This window comes from Castanea sativa, chromosome 11 (assembly GCF_040712315.1).
Source record: "Castanea sativa cultivar Marrone di Chiusa Pesio chromosome 11, ASM4071231v1".
Taxonomy (NCBI): Eukaryota; Viridiplantae; Streptophyta; class Magnoliopsida; order Fagales; family Fagaceae; genus Castanea; species Castanea sativa.
In genome coordinates, this window is record NC_134023.1 from 57,802,340 (window position 1) to 57,830,320 (window position 27,981).

Here is a 27,981-nt window from a genome sequence, read left to right on the forward strand (position 1 = left end):
ATGCTTTGGATGTTTTAAAATTTAAGTAGGATAAGAAAAATAGGTATCCCATATCCCTTCATTTAGTTTGGTTGTTTTAGAAAATGAAATGGGAGTGAAAGAAAATGGTAAGACATCATAGAAGTTGACAATTATAAACTTTTGTTCATTTAAATAAACATATAAATTGACATCATAAGGACAAGATTGACAATTAATTATTATTATTAACATATGTAAAAGCCCTCTCCTCCCCTCTCCTCCAAATTCTCCCAAGTTGGGATAATTAAAAATGAGAGGTTTTGGAGAGATATCTTCAAACCCCTCTCCCTCTCTTAAAAATAAAACAAGATTAAAAAAAAAAAAATCCCAAGGTCAATTAGTTAACATCTCCATCCCAGCCCTCCTCTCCCCAAATCCAAACACATTAATGTCTATCCTAGTTTTAAAGGAAGAATATTCTATTTTTAAAGGAAGAGAAGGTACCATTATGCTAAAACTTAGTAGTAATCATTTCCTTTTTGGATGTCAATAGTGACTATTTCTTAAAGTATAGTTTAGTAACATTTCATTGATAATAGTTTATCATTACCAACAATTGACTAGCAGTAATTTTCTTTTTTGGATAAACGACTAACAGTTAGTTAATGGAGAATGATAAGTATATGGAATAATATTACCTTAAAAAGAAATAAGACTATTTCCAAAATATACCGCCCCAAGTATAATTTTTAACACAACTTCAACAAGGATTTTACTTTTTAGAGCTAGTGAGTAATGTCAATCTCTCACCTAACCCTTTTCTCACGTTGACACTTGTCCGATTCCTTGTAGAAGGTGGTGGAAAGAAATTGTCTAGTTGTGATTCGCACTGTTCAGATCACCTCTATATCAATGCAGTTGATAAAGCTATTGTTCATCATTTAATGCGGCTAGGAAACTAGGTGCAGAGCATTCAATGCGGAGTCCATAAGCTGTCTACCCCCAAACCAGATATTTTCTCTCTCTGTCATATATCACCAGTCTACTCTTTGTACTTTTCCATGCAACCTTTGTCCTCGGGTCCTCGACCCTCAGCCCCACTAATATCTCTTTCGACCCTTGATCTTCATCCTTGGTCCTCGGCCCCCCATAATAATAATAATCATAATCTCAGAGTGGGAGGGATTGGTCTTAAATCTTGATATTTCTCTTCAAAGGAGGACACTTTTAATATTAATCTACTTGGCTAAAAACCTTGTAGATTAACTTCTTTTTTTTTCTTTCAAAAAAGCTGAGAAACCTTGTAGATTAACTTGTACCTTGGTGTTTTGAACGAAAAAAATTTAAGATTCAAATGCCCTTTCTCATAGCGTGCCAATCAAATTATAAATCAATAATAATGATAATAATAATAATAATGTCCTTGAAATAGTTTGAAAGTGGCTACTATCACTCTCTCTTACTCATTTCATATAATCTTGGTCTAATAAGAGTCAGGCACTTAAATATTCCAAAAGTCCAGAAGCAAAATCAAACATAAATAGCATATATGTCCAAAAAAAAAATTGCATTTAAAGTAATTAAAAATAGTAAAAGTATTACTCATAAGCTGTTTTTTTTATTTGTTTTAAAAATAATTTGATGGTAAGAAAATTGAGGAGTGAGATTAGACCCTAGTTATAAAAGGGGAATATAAAATACAATTTCTAAAAGGATCTTGGTTTTATCGAGATAATTATAAGCAAATTTTTATCAACAACAACAAAATCTCACAAAAATAAAAAAAGAAAAATTCTACTAAACCCATCATAATTTAAAATAAAAGTGCTGTATAAAATATTGTGAGATTTTATTGTATCAAAAAACTTTAAAATTAGGTTATCTAGTCTTCTAAGTTTCATCCGGTTTTTTATTTCTTCAATATCAAAATCAAGTATATATTCTAATTATAATTCAACTACTATCGTCTTGATTCGTTTTTGTAAAAATATTATACTATCAAATATTTTATTTAATTCAAATTAGTTTATATTAAAAAAAAATTAAATTGATAGTAAGCTTAATTAGACAGGTGAGGAAGCAAAATATCCGACAAAGCGGCGCAAAGCAAACAGTCAACTCGTGACAATAATTAAATGATTATATTCCCTTTAATATTTAGTAGTAGTAAATAATGCTGACAGCTCTCTTTTCTTTACTTTACCTAAAAAAAAAAAAGGACAGCTCTCTTTGCCTCCACCAGTAAATCCCCTAAAAAAAAAAAAAAAAAAAAAAAAATTATCTATACAATATCCCTTCAACTTAAATTAGTTCATCTCTCTCTCTCTCTCTCTCCGTGTCAACAACTCAACTGGTTACCGGAACATTCGCCCAGAACCCAAAAACTCCACACCAGTCTTCCTAACTGACCCTTTCAAATTTCAATCTTCTCGTCATTTTCCAACCTAACTCTCTCTCTCTTTCTCTTTCTCTCTCTAAAAAAAAACGTTTCACATTTTGACTGTCATTCTCTTCACTTCCTCCAATCAAAGCAACCACCACTTCCCGTGAGTTTTTTCCATTCACTTTCAAATCTCTCTCTCTCTCTGTTTTTTTAAACTAATAATGCTGCTTTTTTTTTTTTTTTTTTTTTTTTTTGCATTTTGGAGATCTCTCGGTTTGAGGTTCGTAGGCTCTGTTTGGTTGCCAAGAAAACTTAGCAACGGATCTCGTGTTAATATTCTTAAAGAAAAAAAAAATAGATTTTTACTATTATTATTATTTTTTCAGTTCAAGTTGCTTGATTTGCGTGGATATGCTATATCTGAAATTGTTGTAGTAGTAGAGTAGAGTATTAGCTGATTAATTGAGATCTAACTGAATTTGAAGCATGCAATGATAGATTAATTTTGTGTTTTTTATTAATTAAATTCAATTATTGTTTAGTGGATCGGATTGTGACATTTTTAATATGAATTATTGCTCAGGTTGTAGAGATAGCATTCTTGCGGAGCTGAAGTTAGTGTTGGATTTTTGACATGGATGAGTATGTATCCATCTCTTATGAATCTACTTTCTTTCAATCTCTATATATGTGTGTGCGCGTGCACGTGCACGTGCACGTGAATGAGTAAATGTGTGTGTATATATATGTTTATGAATGGTGGAATGTATAAAAAAATATAGGGAAAATGCTGTTGAGCTACTGCAAAGATACAGGCGGGACAGGCGGATACTTCTTGATTTTATACTATCTGGTAGCCTAGTAAAGAAAGTTGTGATGCCACCTGGGGCAGTTACACTAGATGATGTGGATCTGGATCAAGTTAGCATTGATTATGTTCTCAATTGTGCTAAAAAAGGTGGCTGGCCTTTGTTCATTTTTCGCGTGTTTTTTGAATTGTAATGTTTGTTAGGAGTTTTTTTTTTTTTTTTTTTTTTCATTCTTGTTGATTATTTTGAAATGTAGGTGGAATGCTTGAATTATCTGATGCTATTAGAGATTATCATGATCACACGGGGTTACCCCAGATGGTAAGCCCATAAATTGCTGTGTACAGTTCATGATGTTTTTTATTGGCTATTTATTCATTTTATCAATAATGTAAGTGCATGCACATGTAAAAAATAAGAATACACTAAGGCTGGTTATATTTGTTACATATGCACGCGCGCCACACTTTCACTTTGACTGATATAGTTAGAAGTTATCCTCAGCATATATTTAAGTTATTTCCAACTTCTGACATTTAATATTTGACTGTAATTTCGCACGTTTTGGTTGTGATGTATACCTTCTTGCCAATGTGTGTTAATTAGTTCATCTAATGTTTTTGTTTATCTTGTTCTTGCCGGTCAGTTTTGAACTTTAATTCTTTTTCGTCAACCAGGGAAGCACAGGTTCTGCCGGGGAATTTTATTTGGTTACAAGTCCTGAATATTCAGGATCACCTCCAAAACGGCCGCCACCACCTGTTCCTGCTTTCACACCACCTCCTGTTTACACACCATCTCCTGTGTCTACACCAGCTCCCATTACGACACCACCTCCTATTTATGCAGCATCACCTATTGTGTCAAGTGTGTCAAGATCGGAGTCTTTTAACTCCCAAGCTCAAGAACTAACTGTAGATGACATTGAAGATTTTGAAGACGATGATGATGTTGAAGAGATTAATAGCCTTAGAGTTTCAAGAAGGAATACAAATGATGCTTCTGAACTTGCGCTTAAATTGCCTTCTTTTGCAACAGGTAAAAATGATTGAGATCTAGAATCATATAGTGGGAGGGTAGATATAACTTGGAAAAACAGATAAATTATGCAATAATGGTAAATATCAGAAAAATGTTATTTATTTTAGATTCTTTGCAAGTATCTTTTTTGGCTTGCTCTTGTTCTTGGGGTGATATTTTATAGTGTGGAAGGCAAAGCCAACATGCATGAGATGTTTTTCATCAAGCTTTGTACTTTACTGCTTTCAGGAATCACTGATGATGACCTCCGTGAAACTGCATATGAAGTCCTCTTGGCATGTGCTGGGGCTACAGGGTATGCCCCTATCATCTTGTTTGGGTTGCATATTTATTTTTCAACGAGGGCTTGCCATTCAAGTCTGGCGCCTAATTTGTTTATGTTTATTACCTTCTGCACCCTGTACTTTTTTTATTCTTCTTTTTGATCTATTAATACTTAACAGAGGTCTCATCATACCATCAAAGGAGAAAAAGAAAGATAAAAAGTCTAGGTTGATGAGGAAGCTTGGACGTAGTAAAAGTGAAAATGTTGTGACACAGTCACAGCGTGCACCTGGATTGGTTGGTTTGTTGGAGACCATGCGTGTCCAGATGGAGGTAATTAAGAAACAGAGTCTTTTCTGATGTGGATTTTCAGAACTCTACTTTTACTTGTTGTTATTTTGGCTTACATAAGAACAACTAAAGTACTAATCACATATTATGCCTTGCATCCCATAAATAATTCTATATAGACTATGCTATTAGCAATTGTTTTAGCATTTTTTTTTTCTTAGTATTCTGGACCTCAATACCATGTGACCTTGATAACATATAGATTATCACTCTTATAATGAAATCTGAAAATTTAATGTACCATGTTTCTGTAGAAGAAATTTTATTGATGGATAGTAAAAATTCATAGAATGGACTGAGGCATATTGTGTTTTGACTATATGAAATTGTTGTCTAGTCTGCTGCAAATAACTTTTTTGAAGCATAAAGTGTTAAAGAAATGCGTTGGAAATCATTTTATTTTTTTTATACATCCTGTGGACTTTACCTTAAGGAATCCTCTTCCAAGTCATAAATGATGTCATATTTACTAAAAAGTGGAAGAAGCAATCTTGAAAACCACTCAGGTCCTGTCTTGGCGTTCATGTTCCATTGTTTTCCTCAATGAACAAATATTTATAGGTACTTATATACATACATAAAATTTATAGGTAGAATACTAAAATTTCATATAGCATGAGAGTGGGAGACATGTTAATGATAGGAAGGCAACGATTTAATGTAATACATTTGGAAGACAGAGCATTGACATAAGCTTCATAACAGTTATATGGATTAGATTGTTGATTATCACCTGATCATACTGCATTTAGGACTCTGATCTTTTAGATCTCTGCTTGGCTATGTCTTCTATTTACCTTGAACTGGAAAAAGTATCATATGAGACGGTCTTATGAGACCTTCCTCTCACAATGTGTGTGGATCCCACATGTCATGAGAGGGTGGTCTCATGAGACCATCTCATGAGATGCTATATCCTTGAAATGAGCCACTCAGGCACTTATTCTTCTATGTTTGAGGATGATTTCTCTCCTTTATGTTCGCTTGAAACTTTTTGCTTAACAAGAATGAAAAATAGTGTCTTTTTGTAACTTATGTTTGCTTTGCCTGCAATAAAACTGTTTGCAGTTAGCTCTTAAAAGAACATGTAAATTCATCCAGTTTTCCTCCATGAATTTGTCTCTGCCACTCCTATAAAAAAAATGAATTTGTCTCTGCCACTTATCCACACACAGACACACACACATGCACAAAAAAAGAAAGAAAAAAGAATAAAGGAAGAAGAAAAAGAATAGAAAAATTGATGTTACAATAAAGCTCATAAATAGAGGCATTATAGTCTGCTTTTTTGATTGTGTAACTAATACTTCGTATCTTAATCCCAATGGGTAGCACAATTGGTTGGAGACCACGCCTCATGAAAAGGAGGTTTCTAGTTAAAATCTCCCCTTCCCTCTCCTTGGGGCCAAATTTTACCCATATTTTTGCCCCGTGAGTGGCCATTTTACAAGAGTTATTAATTTTCAGCCAGGATAGATGTTGTTAGTCTGAGGGATTTCATATTCCATTCTGGTTCTTTTATTTAATTCTGTCAAATTAGTTGTCTTTTGGATTGTGAGTGGTGATAATTTCTCTTTCATTCTTATGTATATATCCAGATAACTGAGGCAATGGATATCAGAACAAGACAAGGGCTGCTTAATGCTCTTGTGGGAAAAGTTGGAAAAAGAATGGATACCCTTTTGATTCCTCTGGAATTGTTATGTTGTGTTTCGCGCACAGAATTTTCTGACAAGAAGGCATTCATTCGCTGGCAGAAAAGGCAGGTAAGTTCTGCCCCTTTTTCAATTATTCTGTTTTTGGACTGTATAGGTTCTCTTCAAGGTAATTTGGAATGGTGGTGATACATATCCCTAACATCCATGGTAAAAAATTTCAATTGTTTATTGGTTCAGTTAAATATTTTGGAGGAGGGGCTTATTAATTACCCTGTTGTTGGATTTGGCGAATCTGGGCGGAAGTCGAATGAGTTGAGAATTCTTTTGGCAAAGATTGAGGAAGCTGAGGTATGTGTTTCATTGATTAACATTTTTGACTGTTGCATGCTATATTAACATGAAACCATGCTAAAATGTAGGTTACCCATGTAATTTTTCCATGATTGACTGTTGAAACTATCCTCTTGTTATATGTTTAGGTTTGATTTTTCATTTTTATGCTCTTTTACACACAGCAATTTATATGTTGAACGCATCTATTGATATGTGCTGTAAAAACTGGAAGGGTCAATGTAGTTAGTTTGTTGTTGGATATCCTTGGGAGTCTTAAGTTCACAAGTCACATGCCAATTTCTTGGCTGAAAGAGGAACTTTGGCTTTAAAGAATTTATAAGGCTTATATTTCCATCTTGAAGAGGTTCATTTAATTTAATTTAATTTTTTGGGAATTGTTTCTTGTTGGATCAGATTGGACCTTGTTTATTATCTCTGATTTTATCTTATTAATGGAGGTCTCCTTGGGCTTCTTTAATCAAGCCAAGCCTAACTGAGTGTTGAATGTTTGAACTCGGTTTGGCAAGATTAACAGGTGTTAAAAAGCTTGGCTTGAACTTGTCTTGTGCTCACTTATAATGTTTAAGTTTGTGCTTGTTAAAATAAAATTTCAAGTAACTTGAGCTTGGCTAGATTCATTAGTCAAGTCAAGAAGCCTCAAATCAATCTCAAGCTCAATCTTGCAAACAAGCTTTGTTAATGTTTTAAAAAATTCAAGTTAAAAAAAAAAGTGAGAATAAAGTGCATCTAAGTTCTAAGAACACAAAATATAGGAGGAATAATTTCCACATAAATTAGGGTTGAAAGTGAGCTGAGCAGTATGCTTGGATATTTAGTGTTTAATTTGTTTTCTATTTTTTCCTCCAAGCCCAAAATAAGCCTCGTTACAAGCTTAAGTCGAGTGTAGGCTTGGCTGGTTTATCCTTGTGTTTATACTTGTGAGGTTGTTCATGAAAAATCAATTTGCTTGGGTACAACTTGTTTACTAAACAAGCGTCAAATTAGGCTCAAGCTTGGCTTTTTTATAAGCAAGTGAACATAAAAAAAGAAAATAAAAGAAAAAAAGAAGAAGAAGCTTTTTACGAGTTGAGCCCGAGTGGTTAGTTTACTTGGGTCATGCCCAAGGATGTAGTGGAGCTTCTAGCTAGCTGGACAAGCAAGTTTAGTAAAGATAGAAATGGGGTGATTTGGATTTTGGTCCCTCATTGTCTAATGTGGGGTATTTGGAGGGAGAGGAATACACGTACATTGGAAGGAACTGAGAGGTCAATTCAAGACTTAAAGATGTCTTTCCTCCAAACCTTGTTTGGGTGGACAAATGCTCCTGGAAATGTTATCTTTTATTCTTTGTCTGATTTGCTTGATGGAGCTAGTCTTTATATTTCTTAGTTCTGTTTTTGTTCTCCTGCTAGAGCTACTTGTCTTCACAGGGAATTTATGTGATTGGTCTTGGGCTTGTGGACTCACATTTAGTGATTCTCTCCCAATGTTTATCGATTCCCTTCATTCTTATACATAGCTTTGGGTTTGAGTCTTCACTGTACTTCCTTGTCTAACTCATGTTCTTTTTCCATATAGTAGTCTTTTTTAATGAAATTTTATCTTAGCTATCAAAAAAATTATATGATGTCTTTTTGTTGATAGATTAGGCATTATCTTTGGGCTACAAGTTCATCCTTTCCTTGTTTGACATCTATTTATTTCAACTGTTTTGTTCTTTTTATGGTTGTATTTGTCACTATGCGGTTGTTGATGAAAACTAATATTTTCCTTGTATTTGTCTTAAGAGTTTGAATTCATATACTGGTAACTTTACCTATAAAAAAAATTCTGGTAACTTTTGTCACCTCTGCAATGCAGTTAATATTTGTTGTAAAATATTTTTACATTTTAAGGTGCTCCACTATTGGCTTAATCGTTTTTCCTATGGCGTTTGGAATGATAGAAGAGGATTTAGACCCACTTTGGAATCAGAAGTATTAGTGGGGCTCTCTCTTCCTCTAATCATCCTTCTATTTTTTGATAATTCAATAGTACAATTGATAGGGGGAATTTGAACCCTGGTTCTCCTATTTATCCATCTATTCTTACCGGATACGATTTTTTTGTCCATATTTCCTTGCTTAAATGTCTTGTTTACTTTGTAGAGTCCATATAAAATATTTTCAAATTCTCCAAAAGAACTCCTAGATTTAATAAGGAAGTTTTCTGATTTTGTATTGATAAAGGGGGTTTAAGTAACAATGACATGTGAATGCAGTAAAAGAATGCAGCTGTTAAATTTGGATTATTAATGTGCCCCCATTGTACATCCCCAATGTACTTAGGTTGGCTTTTTGTTAATAATATATTTCGTTACCTATCATAAAAAATTTTGGATTGTTAATGATGAAAAACAAAATGGCACATTGGGATTTTTTTTTCATAATTATTATTTTACTTTCTCCTTGGCATCTGTTTGAATAGTTTTCTTTCCTTTTTCTCAAGTTTCTTTTTACTCATAATTTCAAGTCTATCGGCGATTGTTCTTGTTCATGCCTTTGCAATTATGATGCTCAAGTTTTGTTCCAAAACTATCTATGTAGGTCTATAAACAATCTTGCTCGTGTATCTCCTTAAATTCTTTGCTGTATTCTGAAACATCTGGAAGGTTTTCTTAAATGGCTATTTATCTTTATCTTTTTAGATTTTATAGAACTGCTGAAATCATTTTGCATTTTCTGAAAATTCTGGGCTGTTTCTATAAGAAACAAACATATGAATTGCCTTTTCTGTTTCTTTTCAAATTATGCAGTAATTAAGATGGTAATGTATTGCTCCATACTTTGGTGACTTTATCAAATCTTTTTGAAGCATAAATTGGTTTACATTTGCTATCTGCTAGTGATTTTGATAACCTTTTCTTTTCTGATTTTAGTCTCTTCCACCTTCCACGGGTGAACTCCAACGAACAGAATGCTTGAGATCTCTCAGAGAGATTGCCATTCCACTTGCTGAGAGGCCAGCTCGCGGTGACTTAACTGGTGAAGTATGTCACTGGGCTGATGGTTATCACCTAAATGTTAGACTATATGAGAAACTGCTTCTCAGTGTCTTTGACATGTTAGATGAAGGAAAGCTGACAGAGGTTAGTAGTTTTTATTTTTTCAGGTGATGACAGCACCAAGATGGAAGCATTCAGATCTTTGTGAAATTTCAGATTTTGTTCATATTTTTGAGTTAGTTTATGGCTTCATATTTGAGTTACAGCTTTATGCAGTTAGGGTTTGGTTTTGAGTTCTGTTGGAATTTGCTTATAAAATTTTCTTTTTATTAAAAAAATGATAGTTGTATTTATAACAAACTCATTTTCATTTAGGGATGTTAATCAGATTCAAAAGATGATCCAAGGAATTGTTGTAAATTTAATATGATGATTCATTATAGATGAACTTTTCACAATTTGCTTGATTGGACCATCTATTTCTATCCACTTTTTCAGGAAGTGGAAGAAATTCTCGAACTCTTAAAGTCAACCTGGCGTGTTTTAGGAATCACGGAGACCATCCATTGCACCTGCTATGCATGGGTATTATTTCGTCAGGTATGTTAGTCATAAGCATAACAACTTGTAATTGCCAAATTAAGCAGCCATTCAATCACTTTTCACATTTTTCTACAAAAGAAAGTGCTTTATTGTCTCACAAGATTTTTAAAATTGGTGATGAGATGTGCTTTGTCTCATTTCCTTATACACATGCGGCAACTGTTTTATTCCATCAATGCTTATGGGAAGTTTTGGACGTAATGAACATAAAGGACTCTCTCTCTCTCTCTCTCTCTCTCTCTCTCTCTCTCTCTCTTTATATATATATATATGTATGTATGTATGTATGTATGTATATGCGCCCATGACAGTTGGTATGTTAGTTTGTTTTGTCATTGTTAAACAAAACTTAATTATTGTTATTACCTTTTTTATATTAGTTTTTGTCATGTGATCTCAGTATGTTATGACAAGTGAGCAAGGAATCTTGCAACATGCCATGGAGCAGCTGACAAAAATACCATTGAAGGAACAACGGGGTCCACAAGAGAGGTCACACTTGAATAGTTTGCATTCCAAATTTGAGCAAGGGGGCTTTCGGGATTTGTCTTTCTTACAATCCTTTTTAGCACCCATCCAGAGATGGGCTGATAAGCAACTAGGAGACTACCACCTGCACTTTGCTGAGGTGTGATTTACTATTGGTAGCAATATATGTGGCTATCTAGTTTTATATGTCATGTGGCTGGTCCTAGTTTGTGTTACATAATAGTTTTGATCTGTATTATAAATAGCATATGTTTTTCCTGTACTATTGTTTTTGCTCATACATTAATAATTTACAGTTTGTGGTTTTATTGTAGCTTCTCTTATTGTTGCATCTGAGTATTTATTTTGTAGCAACAGTGCATTTATTATGTTAAATGATGTGTTTATCACTATGTTCTGGTATCTGCATCTCATCTTATTGCAGAAATACAGGGAATGATCCAACACATGATCTATGTGTATGATGCGCAAAATCATGCATGCAAAGTATGTCCTTTTTAGGGATAATCAAATGTAAATCAGTTTAGAGCTTTCTACTAAAAACTTGAGAAGATATCTTTTGTTTTCGGTTGCCTTCTTTACTGAAAAAGATTCTTTGTTGTGCTTAATATCTAAAGCTGTAAGTGTGGGATAAATCTGTATATACAGCCCATGTCCTTTTGGCATAATTTTTCCCCCTGTAATAACAACAGAGTTACTTGTGTTTCAAAAAACGCTGCTTTATATGCCTTCTAACTAGAAAGAAGCTTAGTTGTTGTTAAGCTCATTTCTGAAACTTTTGTAAGCTTGGAAACTTTGTTTCTTCTATATATCTTGGTTATAGTGTCTTGGACTTTTTTTTTTTTTTTTTTGGGTGAATTGTATTGCACTTCAGTTGCTTTTATTGTCTCATCTTCCTAGTTTTGCAACTCAGTTCTTGTACTTCTCATGTTCCTTGCAGAGACCAGCGATGATGGGGAATATAGTTACAGTTGCAATGGTTGCTCGGAGGCTTCTTTTAGAAGAACCTGCAGCTGTATGTGTGTCCTTTTTTTTTTCTTTTTTTTTTTTTTAAAATAATGAATTTGGTTGAGAGCAAGAAATAGAGGCATGCAAGTATATAGGGTGTATACAACTGGGGACCATTCAATCAAGCTTGCAAATTACAAAGATCTATCACATCACAAATCAAACATAGAGAATAACTACGCACTGTTGACATCCAATCCAACAAGGTTTTAAAGAAAAATAATTTAAGATTTGGCAAAGTTCTCTCAGAATCCTCAAAATTCTAGTTATTCCATTCCCTCCAAATGAACCAAATCAAACAATGTGGGGCAGCCATCTCAATAAAACCATTCTGATGACCGCCTAATCTCCTTTGCTAACAATCTTCGCCATCGCCCAATAGACTCCAAACAAACTAAATACCATAGTCCACAGCTCAGTGGCAATGGGGCATTGGAGTAAAAGTTGGTCTACCGTTTCCCCATTACATGTGCACATATAACACCAATCCAAAATCTATACACTCCATAAGATGTCAATCATCAAGATTTTCCCAAGGCTGCAGTCCATACAAAGAAAGCAACTCTAGAAGGGATCTTTGTCTTCCATATGCTTTTCCAAGTGAAAGACTGATCTCTAATACGAGTCAAGACCTGGTAATGGCCACTAAGCTCAAAACCCTATCTCTTAGCTGGTTTCTAGCACATCTTATCCTCCCCACCTCCCTTCACAGGAACGCCATAAATATATCCTTAAAGTTAGACAATGACTCTAAAACCCAATCTTGTACAGTTCTAATGAAGCTGAAATCCCAAAGAACCCATTGATGAACTGCATATGATCTGTCACACAAGCATCCTTATCCAGACTGAAGATGCCTCTCCCACACCATAAATCCTGCCAAAACTTCACTTTAGACCCATCCTCAACCTCATACTGAATGTGGCAAGAAAAATTGGGCCAGCCTCATCTTATAGTCATCCACAAGCTCACTCCATAGGGATCGGATACTGAATTGGTACGCCAGTCCCCCACTCACAGACATACTATAGTCTTTCTTCTCAAGAATTTTTATTTATTCATTTATTTTTATTTGAAGTAAAATTTTCTTGATGATGGACAAAATTATCTGTCCGCTGTCTGGAGCTAATGTTTAATTTGCTTCTCAGCACTTTATGTAGTGCAAAAGTTTGAAAGTTTAATTTCTCATTTTCTTGTAGGCAATGCAATCTATGTCCATCACAGATCGAGATCAGATAGAATCATATATATTGTCATCCATTAAGAATGCTTTTTCCAGGGTATGTGTTCAACTTGTTTGTAGTAAATTATCTAGATGTTGCTGTTTGGAGATTCAAATATTATTATTATTACTTTGCATTTGTCAAGGAACTGGGCTTTTTTAAAGGGAATTTTTGACTGCTGGAGGCTTCTTGAATTTTATATGCTATGCCCAATCTCACTCTCTATAGAAGTATTTTGGAAATTACGATTTACCTCCTTGTGGTTTGGCCCTATCACAATGTGTCCATAGACTTTCAATCGTTACAGTTGACCCACTAAGATTTGGACTAAAATGTAAGTATTAGGGTTCTGTCCAAAGTACCCCTAATGAATTCATTTTAATCCAAACCTTAGGAGTCAAAATTTAACAATTGAAAAAATCTTGTGGGACTAATTTGTGATTGGGTCAAGCCACATGGGGGAAATTTGTTTGTGCAAAAAAAGCAAAATCTATTAATTTGGACGGAACCTTAACAATTTCATTTTATTCTAAACTTTAGGGGGGAAAATGTAACATTTGAAAGTTTGTGGACTAAATTTTCATAGGGCCAACAACGAGGGAGTAAATTATAATTTACTCAAAAGACTTTTCCAACACATTTCAAACTTTTTGTTTCTGTTTTATACTTTGGAGAGTAAATGGGTTCAAATGAGTAGTTGGCTATTTTGGCTACCTTCAGTAGCTGTGTAAGTTAAACGTTTTTGCTTGCTTGTTGAAACTTGAGATCAACTCTAATTGATGCAAATCATATATGCTTAGTGTAATTATTATAAATTTGAGCTGTGCTTGGCTGGGCTTGCTTAGAAACTAGTTTAACAGATGAGTTTTAACCTTGCATGAAAGATTTATGGTTTCTGCCTTTCTGTTGCATTCATTTGCATTAAGTATTGTATTTACTTGACACCCATTTTACAAAAAAAAAAAAAAAATCATAGTTAATAAATAATTAACTTGATGATAATTCTTATAAAAGGTGAGATTGTGCAAAAGCAATTATAAAGCTTTACAAACATCCAAACCATGTTTTCTCACTTTCTGTGGCTGTCATGTTTGGCAGTCAAACTTGGAACCCAAGTCTAGTTCTACTAGTTTAGGCTAATTTAAAGTCTTAAAAAGATTTTAATGACCTTAGCTTTACCAATTAGTTTGGTCTGCATGATCACAGACACTTATACATACTCAGTTGATTTTCTTGCACATCACTACATCTCTTATTACATGCATTGGGTCAATGGTTCACCCAGCCTTGTGTCACTTTCAGCTGCATTTTTTTTTAATATTTTAATTAAGGATCCCTGATGTGATTGCTGTGACTATTAATAATGGATTGCAAATTTGAGATAAGACATTTATTATTTACTTTGTGAGCAATAGAGAAGGTAATTTGGGTAGTGATTGCCAACAATGTCCTTGTTATAAGTTTCATTACTTAGGATTTTGAAAAGTTTTTCTTTGTTCCTAAGTTTGTCTCCTACTAGGAAATTGAGCAATAATTTTTATGATAGTGTTGTTTTTTTAATGCCTTCATAGCTCTCTCTTTCGTGAATTAATTAGTGAAAGAGAATTATTTGAGATATCTACGTCCCTTAGTGACCATCCTACCAGTCTCACAGATTTGCGAGGAGGCTCATGAGAGCCAAACAGCTAGTTTCAATGTGAGATCTAGCCAGGCAGTCACTCCATAATCTGGCTCTCATGATAAATAATTCTATGTATTTACATATCATTACCTCTTTGTGGTCCATTCTCTAATATGCGAGTTTCCCCCTGCAGTCTCTGTTGAAGGTTCATTTTTCATTTTCAAATATTTTTCTGTTCTTGGTACAGTTACTGCATGCTGTTGAAAAAGCAGACCCAATGCATGGACATCCTTTAGCATTGCTTGCGGATGAAACCAAGAAACTTCTGAAAAAGGATTCAACCATGTTCATGCCAATTCTTTCTCAAAGGCATCCACAAGCAGCTGTTGTTTCAGCATCACTTGTTCATAAATTGTATGGGAACAAGTTGGTAAGCTTATGTTTACTTTGTTTTTATAAGTTAATATTCTCATCTTCTGTACATGAGATAGTCTTAATCATCTCTCTTTTTTTTTTTTTTTTTTGTTAAGTTAATCATATCTCTTATTTTCAGAAACCTTTTGTCGATGGTGCTGAACATTTGACCGAGGATGTTGTATCTGTATTTCCAGCTGCTGATAGCCTTGAGCAGTATATACTGGGTCTTATAATGTCTTCATGTGAAGAGGAGACTGCAGAGGTCTACTGCAAGAAACTAATTCCATATGAGGTAAGATAGGCGGATCTTGAAGATTGTTATTTTTCTCTCTATTGTACTGGTGAGAGAGTTTAGCTACATCAAACAATGATAAACGATGAAACACTGCCTATTAGGATGTACATTTGAAGTGCACAAAATGACACCAATTTATTAAATATTCAGGTGTTCTAAAACCCTCGAACATAATGAGTCATGTGATTTGGAATTTAACTGTCTAATGAGTGATGACTGCATTTGAATCACAAAAGACAAAAGGAACGAAAAGTCAGTGATTAATATTTGAGTTGCATGCTTGATTCACTTTGCAACGCACTTGATAAATGGGACAATACATAGACATTATGAGGAAAATAGACATGGCTTTCCTTCGCATTAAGTGAAACTACAGACACCTCCCTCTTGTTTTATCAAATTATTCTGACCTCCTTGTTATGGTGAATCTTGGAATGGTTATTATGTTGCAAGAAAGGCTTGCAATTTTCAGCGAGGGTGGTCATTCTGATATTGCTTGTCCACATTTTCATTTTGGGGCATAGATGAGGATGGTTACCTCCCTCATGCTTTCTCCGTGAACAAAAATTCTCCACCATTTAGAAAATGTTGAGAAAGGATCATGCATGGTTTTCATACTTCTCGTAGCACTTTATGATATGCAGTGTTACATTGGGCTATAAATGAACAACAGCTTGGATTGGGCTTTGGTAGAATGCTTGTTTATTTGGAAACAAACCAAAATCAAGCCATATTGTAAGGCTTGTTTCTTAAATAAGTTGAGTTCAAACAAATTATTCTTTTTTGAATAACCTCCTGAACACTAGGCTCAAGGATAAACAATCCAACCTTGAGCTTCAAATAGGCTTTCTAATAGGGCTTCATTTGGACTTGAGAAAAGCCCAGAAAAACTCAATGTTGTGATGAGGTGCAACCAATGCCATGAACAAACCTAGTTCAAGTAATTTACTCTCTTATCTGTCTCTTTGCTTCTGTTGTTAAGTTTCTTTATTCTTTCTACTCATGGCTTTCATCTATTCCTCCAAAATTGTTCACCCCAAAAAAAAAATCATGTTAAAAGTATATACCCACAGTAGTCAGTTCTTTCCTTTTCCTCTACTAATTGGATTTCTCCCAAAATATCATCTTGTTTCTTCTTCTTTTTTTTATTAATTTTAATTTTAATTTTACTTCCAGTTGCTTCAACTAACAGTCTTCATTCCCAATCACTCTCAAACATCTGAACCCTGTTCCAAGTACATCAGGGTCACTCCTAGATATTTTTACAGTAGTTGATGAAGATGAGAAGAGGATGCATGCCAGACTTAGCTATTGTTTCTCATTATAAGCAATGCGTTTTCTTTTCTTCAATTTGCAAATTATTTTATTCCTTGTGTGCAATAAGTATTCCAAGTAAGTTAATAAATATGATAAGACTTTTTAACTGTTATTGATCTTTCGAAGAGGTAGGATTTTTGTGGAGTTAATTGTTAGTGTGGTAGGTTTATTTGATGTGGATATATATATATATGTGTGTGTGTGTGTGTGTGTGTGTTGTGGGTGAAGGGGGTTGTTTGGGAAATACCAAGCCAACTCTGCCTCTGTTAATGAATAGGGTCATATTTTATTCACAGTTGGTTCTAAGCCCGAAGAGAGGAGAGTTGCAATAAGTCGAAGGCCAATGTAAAACTTAGTCATTTTGGTATGAATGGATCCTTTACAGATACCCTGATTAGTCTGTTGAGGTTCCATAGTCAACCTCAAAGTTTTGGAACTGAGGTCTTATTTTTTGTTGTGTTGAGATAGCAAGCTGAGTTGAGTTAAACTCGAGCTTGTGTCAAATATTTTCAAGCTGAGTTTGAACAAGTAGTTGATGCTTGATCAAGCTCAAGCAGAGTTTGAATACTACTCTTTCGTGATCAAGCCAAGTCCAAACATTTAATACTTGGCTTGGCTTGGTCGGCTTGGTTATAGCCCTAGCAATCTAACTATATTTCACATTTTGAGATAGTTATACTTATATTTATGTATATCTCTGTTCTTTCCAATGTTAGCTTTCTTGAGCTTGAAATTATGTGATGAAACTTAGTTTGATTTGCTCATTTGCCATATATTATTTTGACTCTTGATAGTTTATATTTTCCTTTTAATATTATTTTTGTAATTTTATTAAAAAAAATTTGTTATTTCCATTTAGATTGAATCTATATCTGGAACATTGGTGATGCGTTGGGTCAATTCGCAGCTTGGAAGGGTTTTAGGTTGGGTTGAGCGAGCTATTCAACAAGAGGTAATTGCTCAAGTTTATTTCATTTTGCTTCCAAATCATTGCATAAGTGGTGTTTATTTGCCTGCCACTTGTTTGGAGTTGAATGAACATAATGTTGCTTAGTATTCCATTTTCTTTCTTCAGAATTTGTCCCCTACCATTTTTCTATGTATAGATTCTGCTATTGTTTATATTTATAGATGTTTCCTTTTGGGGCATAGTGCATTGTTCCGCTAAATCTAATCATGTAAATTTTGTATATGGAAAATTTAAATGAGTTGTACTGAATTTTAAAATTTCATTTCATGCATCATTGCTCTTATTTTCACATATCCCTGTAAAATTCTTAGTTATGCTTCTTAATTGATGAGACTGAGATATTCCTAAACCATGGTGTGGTTGATAACTCATGTTGTTCTTTCTTCATCTAACCATTTTTGAAAGCATTTTGTTCTTTCTTCATCTTCTCTGTGTTGAGATAATTCACCCACCATGTAGCTTACAGCTCTTGTGTCCTTTTTCAGAGGTGGGACCCAATATCGCCTCAACAGCGGCACGGGAGTTCAATTGTTGAAGTTTATCGAATTGTAGAGGAGGTATGCTTGTTTGTTCTTACATGCCCTTTATAATTTGTTTTGTAAATGTTCTTGCAAAATTTGTTCTATTTGGTTGGATTTGTATAAAGTTGATAACTGAAAGTCTGTTGGTTCATGTTTAATTGAAAGCAAAAGATGAACTGGATATAGTTTTGTCGTTAGATGTCTTCTGCTTTTCCTGGACTCTTGTCAAGGCACTGTGATACCTCCCCATCCCCACACAAAAAAAAGAAAAAAGAAAAAAAGAAAGATGCTACAGAGTAAATTTGTCCCTTGAATCCTTTTTTTTGGGGGGGGGGGGGGGTGTTGGGGATATAGATGTGCAAAGTTATCATGGAGAAATTATCACTTCAATTGTACATTTCCTTTTTTTGTTTTCGTAAGTAAATAGTTTCATTAAAAACAGAAAAAGTGGTACCCAAGTACACATTCGGTGATAAATTTCGTGATTGAAATTACTGGACAGTTTCTGTCCTTGCATAACAGCATTTTTCTGACCTTTTTCGTTTTTTGAGATACATTCAATGAAATACAAGAGTTTCCTATTCTGAAAGTTTTGTAATTGCATGAATGCTTTTTTTGGAGGGCAGATTGATATTAGAATAATATCATTTGATGAATGATATGTAAATAAAGGAGATTAAAGAATGAATTACAAGATGTTATTTACAGGAGGACAATCATTCTAAAAACTCAGAAATGGAGTTACAATTACTAAAACCCCACATCTGGGACTAATCAAACAACAATCTAGAAAACAATTCTATCAAATATGTTCCTGAAATTTCCATATCCTCACCCCTCCCTAGTGTCTGCATCAAACATAAGGGAACCAGATCTTGCCTAACCAATTCCACCATCCAAACAAAAACTCAGTGACTGTTTCGGGTAAGCACCCATGGAAGCCCAAGGGTGCGAAAAACAATACTCCACGTCTTGAATGCAACATTACAGTGTAACAAAAGATGCTCCATGGTCTCTCCACTGCAACAGCACATACAACACCACCCTACTAAAGTGTATCCTCTCTTAATGAAATTATCACATGTAAGGATCTTCCCCATGCTACTGTCCAAACAAAGAAAGAAACCCTCCTTGGGGCCTTGACATACCAGATACTTTTCCAAGGGAAACTCTTAGCACAAGGCATCATAAAAAGTACACACATCAAAGTCTCCATTCCCTCTCAGCCACCAAATCCCTACCTTGGTCAAAGTATCTTTACTTTGATGAAAGAATTTGTTGATGGAGGTTTTGGATTCTTACAGTTTTAAATATACTTGTGAGACCTAGTGCTTATTTCTTTTATGCACTTTTGCACTATAATCTATTATACACTTATGGATATGTTAGTAGTTCCTTCTGTGATGAATATTTTTGATGCAGACGATTGATCAATTTTTTGCTCTTAAAGTTCCAATGAGGTCTACAGAGATGATTAGCTTGTTTCGTGGCATTGACAATGCATTTCAAATTTATGCGAATCATGTGATTGACAACTTGGGTGAGTATGTGTGAAAATACATTCTTGAATGAGTGTTCATTTTCTAAAGAATCAAGGCAACATGTTTTACATGGTAATTCCACTGTGTCAAAGGGAGGTGCACTTTTTTTCTTTTTTCAGGTCTCCCCCCCCCCCCCCCCCCCCTAAACCCAGTTTCAGGTTCTTAAATTTTGCTTTTTACAGCAAGTTTTTATAGAGTTGTATTTGTATTTAATGTTTATCAGGCAGTGAAAATACCAAATGAATACTCCTGTATTTTTCTCTTATACTTTTTTATGGCTTCTGAGACTATAAGTTCCTTTTCAATTATGGAGAACTATTTAATACATCCTCGATACTCCTGTACTTGTGTCAAGCACATGTTGCATGTAAATGTTAGGGCTGAAGATGGTCTAGGCTGGGTTAGGTTCAGGTTGGGTCAGCACCATGGAATAAATATCATAGAGCCAGCCCTGGCCTGGTCCTAATGGGAAAATAAGGCCTAGAGGCCTGGCTTGGCTTTTTGAGTGGATTTTATTGAAGTGTAGCATTAGTGGTTGAGGTTTGTGTAAATTCAAGAGATCCATGGTTAAGATTTAAGTTCCCACAATTTTCTTTCCATTGGTTTTTTTCTTGCATATACACACATCATCATTAATAAAATAAAATATTAGGCTTGGTTCAAATTTTAGTGAGCCACGCCCATCCTCTTATTTGGTGATGCAAAATTTATCTGCTGCTGTTTATTTTAGGGACTTACACTTGTTCATATATCAGCTTGTGCAAATTCTGTGTCATATATGATTCTCTCTGTCTCTGTCTCTGTCTCTCTCTCATAATATCAATGATGATGAAATATATCTTCATATGTTATTTTATCTCTCTAGTCTCTCATACTGTCAAATTTACATTCTTGCATGCTCTGCTTCTAGCTTACTATTTTCCTTCAATTGTTTTGCCTTTTTTTTTTTAATATATATTGGCCCTGAAGTGTGATTTTGATCATGTAGCTAGCAAGGACGACTTAGTTCCACCTGTGCCTATCCTTACACGATACAAGAAGGAAGCAGTTGGAATAAAGGCTTTTGTAAAAAAAGAATTATTTGACCCTAGGCTGCCAGATGAGAGAAGATCTATTGAAATAAATGTCTTGACAACACCAACCCTCTGTGTTCAGTTAAACACACTATATGTGAGTTCAATACTAATTTGGTATCTGCTCTCTAATGAATAATATCTAGATAATTATTTCTGGGAGTGCAACTTCCTCCTGCCTCCTCTCTTTTGCTGAATGTAATGATTGTTTATTCTAATGTTGGTATAGTCCATTCTGGATTTGGAGTTAATGGGTTCCAATTTCACTTTCTTACATTAATCTTGTTCTTTTTATCAACATGAATTTGAAAGTTTTCTCTTTCTGCATTATTTATGTTTATACATGGCATTCGACCTGATAGCCCAGTGCTATTGGCATGCTGTGATTTTTTGTTTTTAATTTTAAATGGACTGTCTTAACTAAATAATGGTTTAAACACAATCAATTCATGTATACACTTACAGAAGAGCGATTGAGCTAATTCAAAATTACTTTTTGGTAAAAGTTAAGTGGTTTTCCTATATAAAACAGCTTTAAATTATGAGATGTCTGATTTGGAATAAATCTCCAATTTGGTATTTGATGGAATGATCTTTCTGAATATTGATGAACTAATAGTGAGGAAGCTTTTTTTATTTATTTATAGGTAATAGTGAGAAAGCTTTGTGCATTGGGTACGACCTTTTTTATTTTTAATAGTGAGGAAGCTTAGATCTGTCCTGGAGTTTGAAGACCTTTAAAGTAATTTTTCCTAGATTTACCTTACAAAGTCTATGACTGGTTAATTTATTCATCATAAAGATGTGGCTCCTCCACAGGGAAGAGATATCTGCAAGGTCAATCTCATCATTTGAAAAATAAAAAATATTTATAAAAGAGTAACATGAAAGTTACTTCGAGAAAAACTTTCATGTTTTTTTCTTTGTTTGGTGTCTTTCTTATTGTCCAAGTTAGTATCAAATATCCTTGTGTTTACTTGCGAAAATTGGTCATTGATTTCTTTATTATATTACATTCTGATAAAGGTTTTGGTGCTGTTAACAGTATGCAATTAGTCAACTGAATAAGTTGGAGGATAGCATTTGGGAGAGATGGACAAAGAAAATGCCTCGTGAAAAGTTTATCAGTATGTGACTTAACAAATCAATCTATTATTGTGCATGTGTGCATGTGTTCTTTATGTGACTACATAATTTTTTTAATGAATGGATTCATTGATGAAGTTATATGAGCAAAATGACTCCTTACAGGATATTATTCTCTCTCATAAGTGTCAGTAAAACAAAAGTGAAGTCCTGGGAACCATGGCTTGGACATGGCCTTACCTTTCAGCACATTTCCCAGTTGCCTTGAAGGCTCAAACCTACACTTTTGTGCTTCGCAAACCAAAGCTTTTGTCATTATATCAAATAATGAGCCCTATTTATTTATCTTTAAGAGTCCATTTGGTTGTGGTGAAAACTGGGGGATAGAAAAAATGGGGGAGGTGTGTTTGGTTAGGAGGGGAAAAAGAGGGAGGGGGTGGGGGGGGGGAGAAAATGGTAGGGCCTGGAAATTTTATCCTTGGGCCCACTAAAACAGTGTCCCCAAATTGGGGAGAAAATTGGAGAGAAAACAGGGCTTATATTCTATGGACAATTTTGCCCCCATTTTGATGTTGTGTTCCAGCCCTTTCTGTTTTGTTTTGTTTTTTTTTTTTTTGAATCTTGTTTTGTTTTGTTTTTTGTTTTTGAGTTCCAACTTTTTGTTTTTGTTTTTAAAGTTCCAGCGTTTTTTCCTACTCCTATTTGAACTTTTCCCCCCTTTTTTTCATCTTTATCCAAACTTTACATACCAACATTAGCCACAATTCATTTGGGATTTTTTTTCTTTATTTTTTAATATTTTATTTTAACCAATTTAATTAATCAGATTTTTTTAATATAAAAATAAATAGATAAAGAAGTTAAAATAAAGTAATAATTGTAACATGTCACTTTTACAATGTGTCCAATTATTTCTTATATACTATGTAATTGGGGCATAGTAATAAATTCATTCAAACTACCTTATCCATCTTCTCACTTTTCTCCTCAAACAAACGAGTTTTCAATCCCTCCACTTTTGCACCCCCAACCAAACACCATGAGGGAAATCTAAAATCTCTTCTAACCACCCACATTTCCTCCCCTTCAACCAAACGAAACCTAAAGCTAACAAGAGGGGGGGAAGAAACGAAAAAAGAAACACAATGAAGAATTTCTTGACTAGTTAATGTTAAGAGTTTCTATGAGAGGTTCATACATATAGTATGAATAATTTGTACAAACAACTTGACAAGTGACTTTTAAAAAAAAAAATTGTTATCAAGCAATATATGACCTCAGCCTCCACTACATTGGGCCTTTTCAAGTTGAAAGCATTTGTTTTTTGGCTTTCAAAATAAAGAACTCTCAAATAATGTGATCCATGATTTATGCTGTTCCTTTCGGAGGGAGATCCACTTACCTGCCCCTTTACAATAGCTGATGTGCATTGTATCTCTTCAAGTGTTATTTGTAAGCATTTAATGATAATTATAATTTGATAAAGCATGGTCCCCGTTACAACCTTTGCTTACCAGTGGCCTCCACCTCATGAAACTTGGTTCCAGCCTCTGTACTAAACCATGGGGTTAAACATTTAACTATTGCTTGCACTATCACTCATTGGTTCTACTTGATAGTATCTTCTTTAAAAAGAGCAGGATAATGCCAATTTTTTAATTCTTTTTGTTAGTGCTTATTATGCTAAATATTTATGCTAAATCTTTTGTCTAGAGAAATCCATTGTTGAGAAATCTAAAAGTTTCACTCAGAAGGACACATTTGATGGGAGTAGAAAAGATATAAATGCTGCTATTGACCGGATTTGTGAATTTACTGGTAAGAAAAATATGCATTTTCCCTTGTCTATTTCCTTGATAAACAAAGTTGATCGGTGAAAAATTTATTCTTTGCGTGTTCCAGGAACTAAAATAATCTTCTGGGATTTAAGGGATCAGTTCATCGATAATTTGTATAAACCCAGCGTTAGTCTCTCCAGGTTGGAAGCACTAATTGAACCACTTGATGTGGTAAGATTTGTCCCCTCATGAAGCTACTTTTTAATTTTGTTTGATATGTTAATGCTGCTTAATTGGAATAGAGTAATTAAGAATTTGAATGTTTTATTCCTTGCATGGTAAGTGTCATATGAAACTGCTCCATCTATATGATTTTGATGGACTTAATTTTTGGATCACCTCAGCAAACAGTGTTGCATATGATTTTGAATGCTTAAGTGGACTCTAAATTTCACGAGGGTTGCATTAGGGCAAAATACCCACTGTACCATGCACTGGGGTTTAGTAAGGCTACGACTAAAGTTTTTTATAGTTATAGAGAACTCACGTTATATACAGACATCTTCTCTCTGCAATAATTGTGCCAGATTCTTCTATTTTGTTTAAGAAAATATTGTTAATAGATTCAGATATAGCTATTGTTAAAACTTGACTCTTCAATGCAATCTTACGGTGGCTTTGTCAATGCAAGATATAAGACCAATTAATAAGAATTTCAAGTGACCTTGTTAATGAATATTGGTTAAAATTTGTATTGACTGATGTTGAGATCAGCTGCTTGTCTCTGTCAACTGCTGCAGGAACTTAGTCAACTCTGTGATATAATCGTGGAGGCTCTCAGGGATCGCATTGTGACAAGTCTGCTTCAAGCGTCACTTGTATTTGCCTTACCTACGCTATTTTAAACAATTATGTCACAAATACTAATATTGTTTATGACTGAAACTGGTGTCCTTTTCCAGGATGGCTTTCTTCGTGTTATATTAGATGGAGGTCCATCACGAGTTTTCTCCCCAGGCGATGCAAAACTATTAGAAGAAGATTTGGAAGTCTTAAAGGTGTTTGTGACTCTTTTGAGTGTTAACTGAACAAGAATGTGAAAATGCATTGTGGATTGCCTGAACCAAAAAGTTGATTTCTAAATACAACGAGCCTACAATTCTTTTGGACGCTCATTTGTGCATCTCTTTCTTGTGACAAAGAGGCAACTTAGTAGTTTTTTGCAGAACAGCCCTGGAAGAGAAATTTCCAATTTTAAGAAAGCTTTATAAACTCATTCCAGTTTTTACATTTTATTGCTTTACTTGGGAAGTTTTTCGACTTTGGTTGTGTAATATGAACAATTTCAAGTACTTCTTCTAAGACGAAAACTAATATTATATTACATCAATGTGGCTTTTTTTTAATAGGAATTTTTCATTTCTGGAGGAGATGGGCTTCCTCGAGGAGTGGTAGAAAATCAGGTGGCACGTGTTCGGCATGTAATAAAGTTGCATGGCCATGAGGTTAGTTCTGCCTTTTATTTTTATTCATTACTTCAAAAAAGAAAAAGAAAAAAAGAAGAAGTAACAGACAGCTGGAAGGCATTTGAGGTACTTAGCTTAATACAAATTTTTTGATGTCATTGTCCTACAACTCAACCTATTTTTATAATTTTCCTAACACTGCTAGCAACAGTTGTGAGTCTTGTGACTGCTTGCCTAAAAAAAGAAAACTTCATGTTAATGTGTTAGCACACTATGTGACATTTGTAAGAGGTGAGCCCCAATTTTCCCTTTGGCTTGACTTGGTTTGATTCGGGACAGTTAGCCACATCTGACTAGCATTCTCCTTGTCTTATTTTGCCATCAGTTAGGTTCTCAATTGCACCAGGGAAAATTTTTCATTGAAATTGGTGTATCACCATTAATTCACTAATATTTATTTTTTGCTTATATATCTTCTATTTGTCATTGTGCTGGTATTGTTTTGTTTATTAGCTGAAGTTGGCTATTCTGCATTGATTCTTCCTGAGAGTCCATCCCAAAGGCATGTTATTAAAGTTCTTAATTGTTTGCAGACTCGAGAATTGATTGATGACTTGAAATCTACCAGCGGCCTGCAAATGCAGGATGGCAGAAGCAAATTAGGAGCAGATTCGAAGACTCTATTGAGAGTATTATGTCACAGAAGTGATTCAGAGGCCTCTCAGTTCCTCAAGAAACAATACAAACTACCTAAATCTTCTGCTTAGGTAATCCCTGTATCGCACAAAAATGGACACAAGGAAAGTTAAGGCAACATAAATGTGTAGTTTTAGCGACTTGCTTATGTATATATGATGTCATTGCTTCTAAGAGAAAACCATGGTAGTTAATTTTCTTGTTGTATGTATTTTTTATTTAATTCATTGTTTATTTTCTTGTATGTGTAACAACTACTTCTTGATTTAGCTGGTACTGTTATATGGTAGTTGAACTCTGTAACTGGTTCATTCAAACCAATGTCATCGACACTTTAGTGCTGAGAAAATAAAGAAGAGGAATGTAAGCATGCGATATAATGGGTCTCAAGGCATATATACAAGTGTTCATATGCTATGTAGTATGTACGTATGTATGTACTGCCAGTCTTAAGGCATGATTATTGGTTTGCTTTTTAAGGCTTCTTTTGCCCCTTAATATGTTTTATATGGTAGATGGGTCTTCGGCTACCAAATAATAAGGCATGGGCATTCTACTTGAGATAGAAGTTAATTCACTTTATCGTTTAGCTAAAAAAAGAAGTAAACTCACTTATAAATGACATGTAAGAATGATTTGTATTAGTTCATTTACATCTAATAAAGTTTGTCGAAGTATTAGTTCATTGACATCTGACAATATAGTAAATGCATATATTAACTAGAAAAAAGGTATATTGTCTAGCATTACTTATCCAAAAAAAATTAAGAGTCTTGGCCAAGAAGCCCCACAAATATATGAACCCAAAAGCGTTTGAAGATGGTGTGTGTGTGTGTATATATAAAGTTGAGAATGAATTGGATGGCCAAGAAGCCCCACAAATATTTGCAACTAAGCAAAGCACGATGAATTTTGATTGACTGACTAGGAATCGATTCAGAGAAACAAGAAGCATGGCATGAGATACGCATCTTGATTGACTGACACTAGGAATCAATTGGGATAAACAAGAAGCATGGCATGAGATGAGATACACGGTGGAAAATTTTTCAATAGTGAACTACTCACTTACTTGACTTACTTTTCTTTCAATTAGGCCACTTTTTTCATAATGTAGTTCAAGATAACCGTGACCGAGAATGTATATATATATATATGTTTTTGAAGTTTACAATTTCAGAATGTAGTTCAGGATAATCGTGACTGAGAGTGTATATATATTTTAAATGTTATTATACGAACCAAGAACAGCAAACCAGCCTCAAATTGCATGTCCGCTTATAGGATAGTCTCGGCCCATCTTAGCCTACTAGTTGAACTAAGTAGAATTGGCCAAGCACATGAGTCAAGTATCCCAAGATATGCCGTGATCAAGAGATGGTGCATTGGGAGAATCCACCCGCTGAGCAACTGGCGTCAGACACGAGTTACTAGAAGGTCATATTAACAACAAAAAGTGAGTCCCCTCTAACCAATGATATGATATGAAATGACCCATTGGATATCCGCTCATCATGACAACTCCACTGAGAGAGGGGTATAAATGGAGGAGGAAATGTAAGAAAAAAGGAGTTGGAGAATTTGGGAAGAAAGAGACACGAGAGTAGTGAAGAAAAACACATCTCAGGGAGAAGGAAATCTTGCTTGAATTTCAAGGTAAAAGCTCGGTTGCCTAGTAGTCACCTCGGTTGAGCTAAAAACTAGAGAGTTAGGTGCAAAAGTAACGTTAAATCTCCATTAGTTACCTGAAGAAACACTTCTTCGACCTCCTATTATGAGATGAGCCCAACCCAGAATACAAGTAAATTGGGAGTTTAGACCCAAAAATCCAAGGTTGTTGGAAACAGACCACCATAATTGTCATTTTGAAATGTTCACTTCATTGTTTCACTCACCTCCTAAAAAGCAAAGTTGGCTTAACCAGGAGGAGTTGAGATTTCAGGCTTGTAGAAGGAATCAATGAAGCAAATTGAGGGTACACTACTTTGAGGAGAAATCACTTGCTAAATGAATGTGCTTTTGATTTGTGAACGTAGAAACTATTGTGAATGCTTTCCAACCAAACATGCAAATCGGTTGAAGCAGGAGGTTATT

The 27,981-nt window shown here is 34.5% G+C and overlaps 1 protein-coding gene across 2 annotated transcripts; it reads left to right on the forward strand.

Annotated features, from left to right (window-relative positions):
• The first annotated feature begins 2,274 nt into the window (after positions 1-2,274).
• Positions 2,275-26,262, forward strand: LOC142615757 (protein unc-13 homolog). 2 transcript variants are annotated; one of them, XM_075788583.1, is made up of 27 exons: positions 2,275-2,507; positions 2,928-2,986; positions 3,127-3,302; positions 3,410-3,474; positions 3,831-4,191; positions 4,423-4,489; positions 4,638-4,791; positions 6,408-6,575; positions 6,705-6,815; positions 9,718-9,927; positions 10,282-10,383; positions 10,787-11,014; positions 11,816-11,890; positions 13,083-13,163; positions 14,975-15,157; positions 15,281-15,436; positions 17,616-17,708; positions 18,212-18,283; positions 19,670-19,787; positions 20,777-20,958; positions 21,907-21,988; positions 23,661-23,765; positions 23,850-23,956; positions 24,526-24,603; positions 24,688-24,783; positions 25,135-25,230; positions 25,785-26,262. In XM_075788583.1, exons 2-27 carry the CDS (start codon positions 2,979-2,981, stop codon positions 25,956-25,958), a joined length of 3,348 nt encoding a protein of 1,115 aa, XP_075644698.1. In that variant the 5' UTR covers positions 2,275-2,507; positions 2,928-2,978; the 3' UTR covers positions 25,959-26,262. The 2 variants fall into 2 exon arrangements, with proteins under 2 accessions (XP_075644698.1, XP_075644699.1); XM_075788584.1 differs by lacking the exon at positions 3,410-3,474 and having other exon boundaries at positions 2,366-2,507.
• The last annotated feature ends 1,719 nt before the right edge of the window (positions 26,263-27,981 follow it).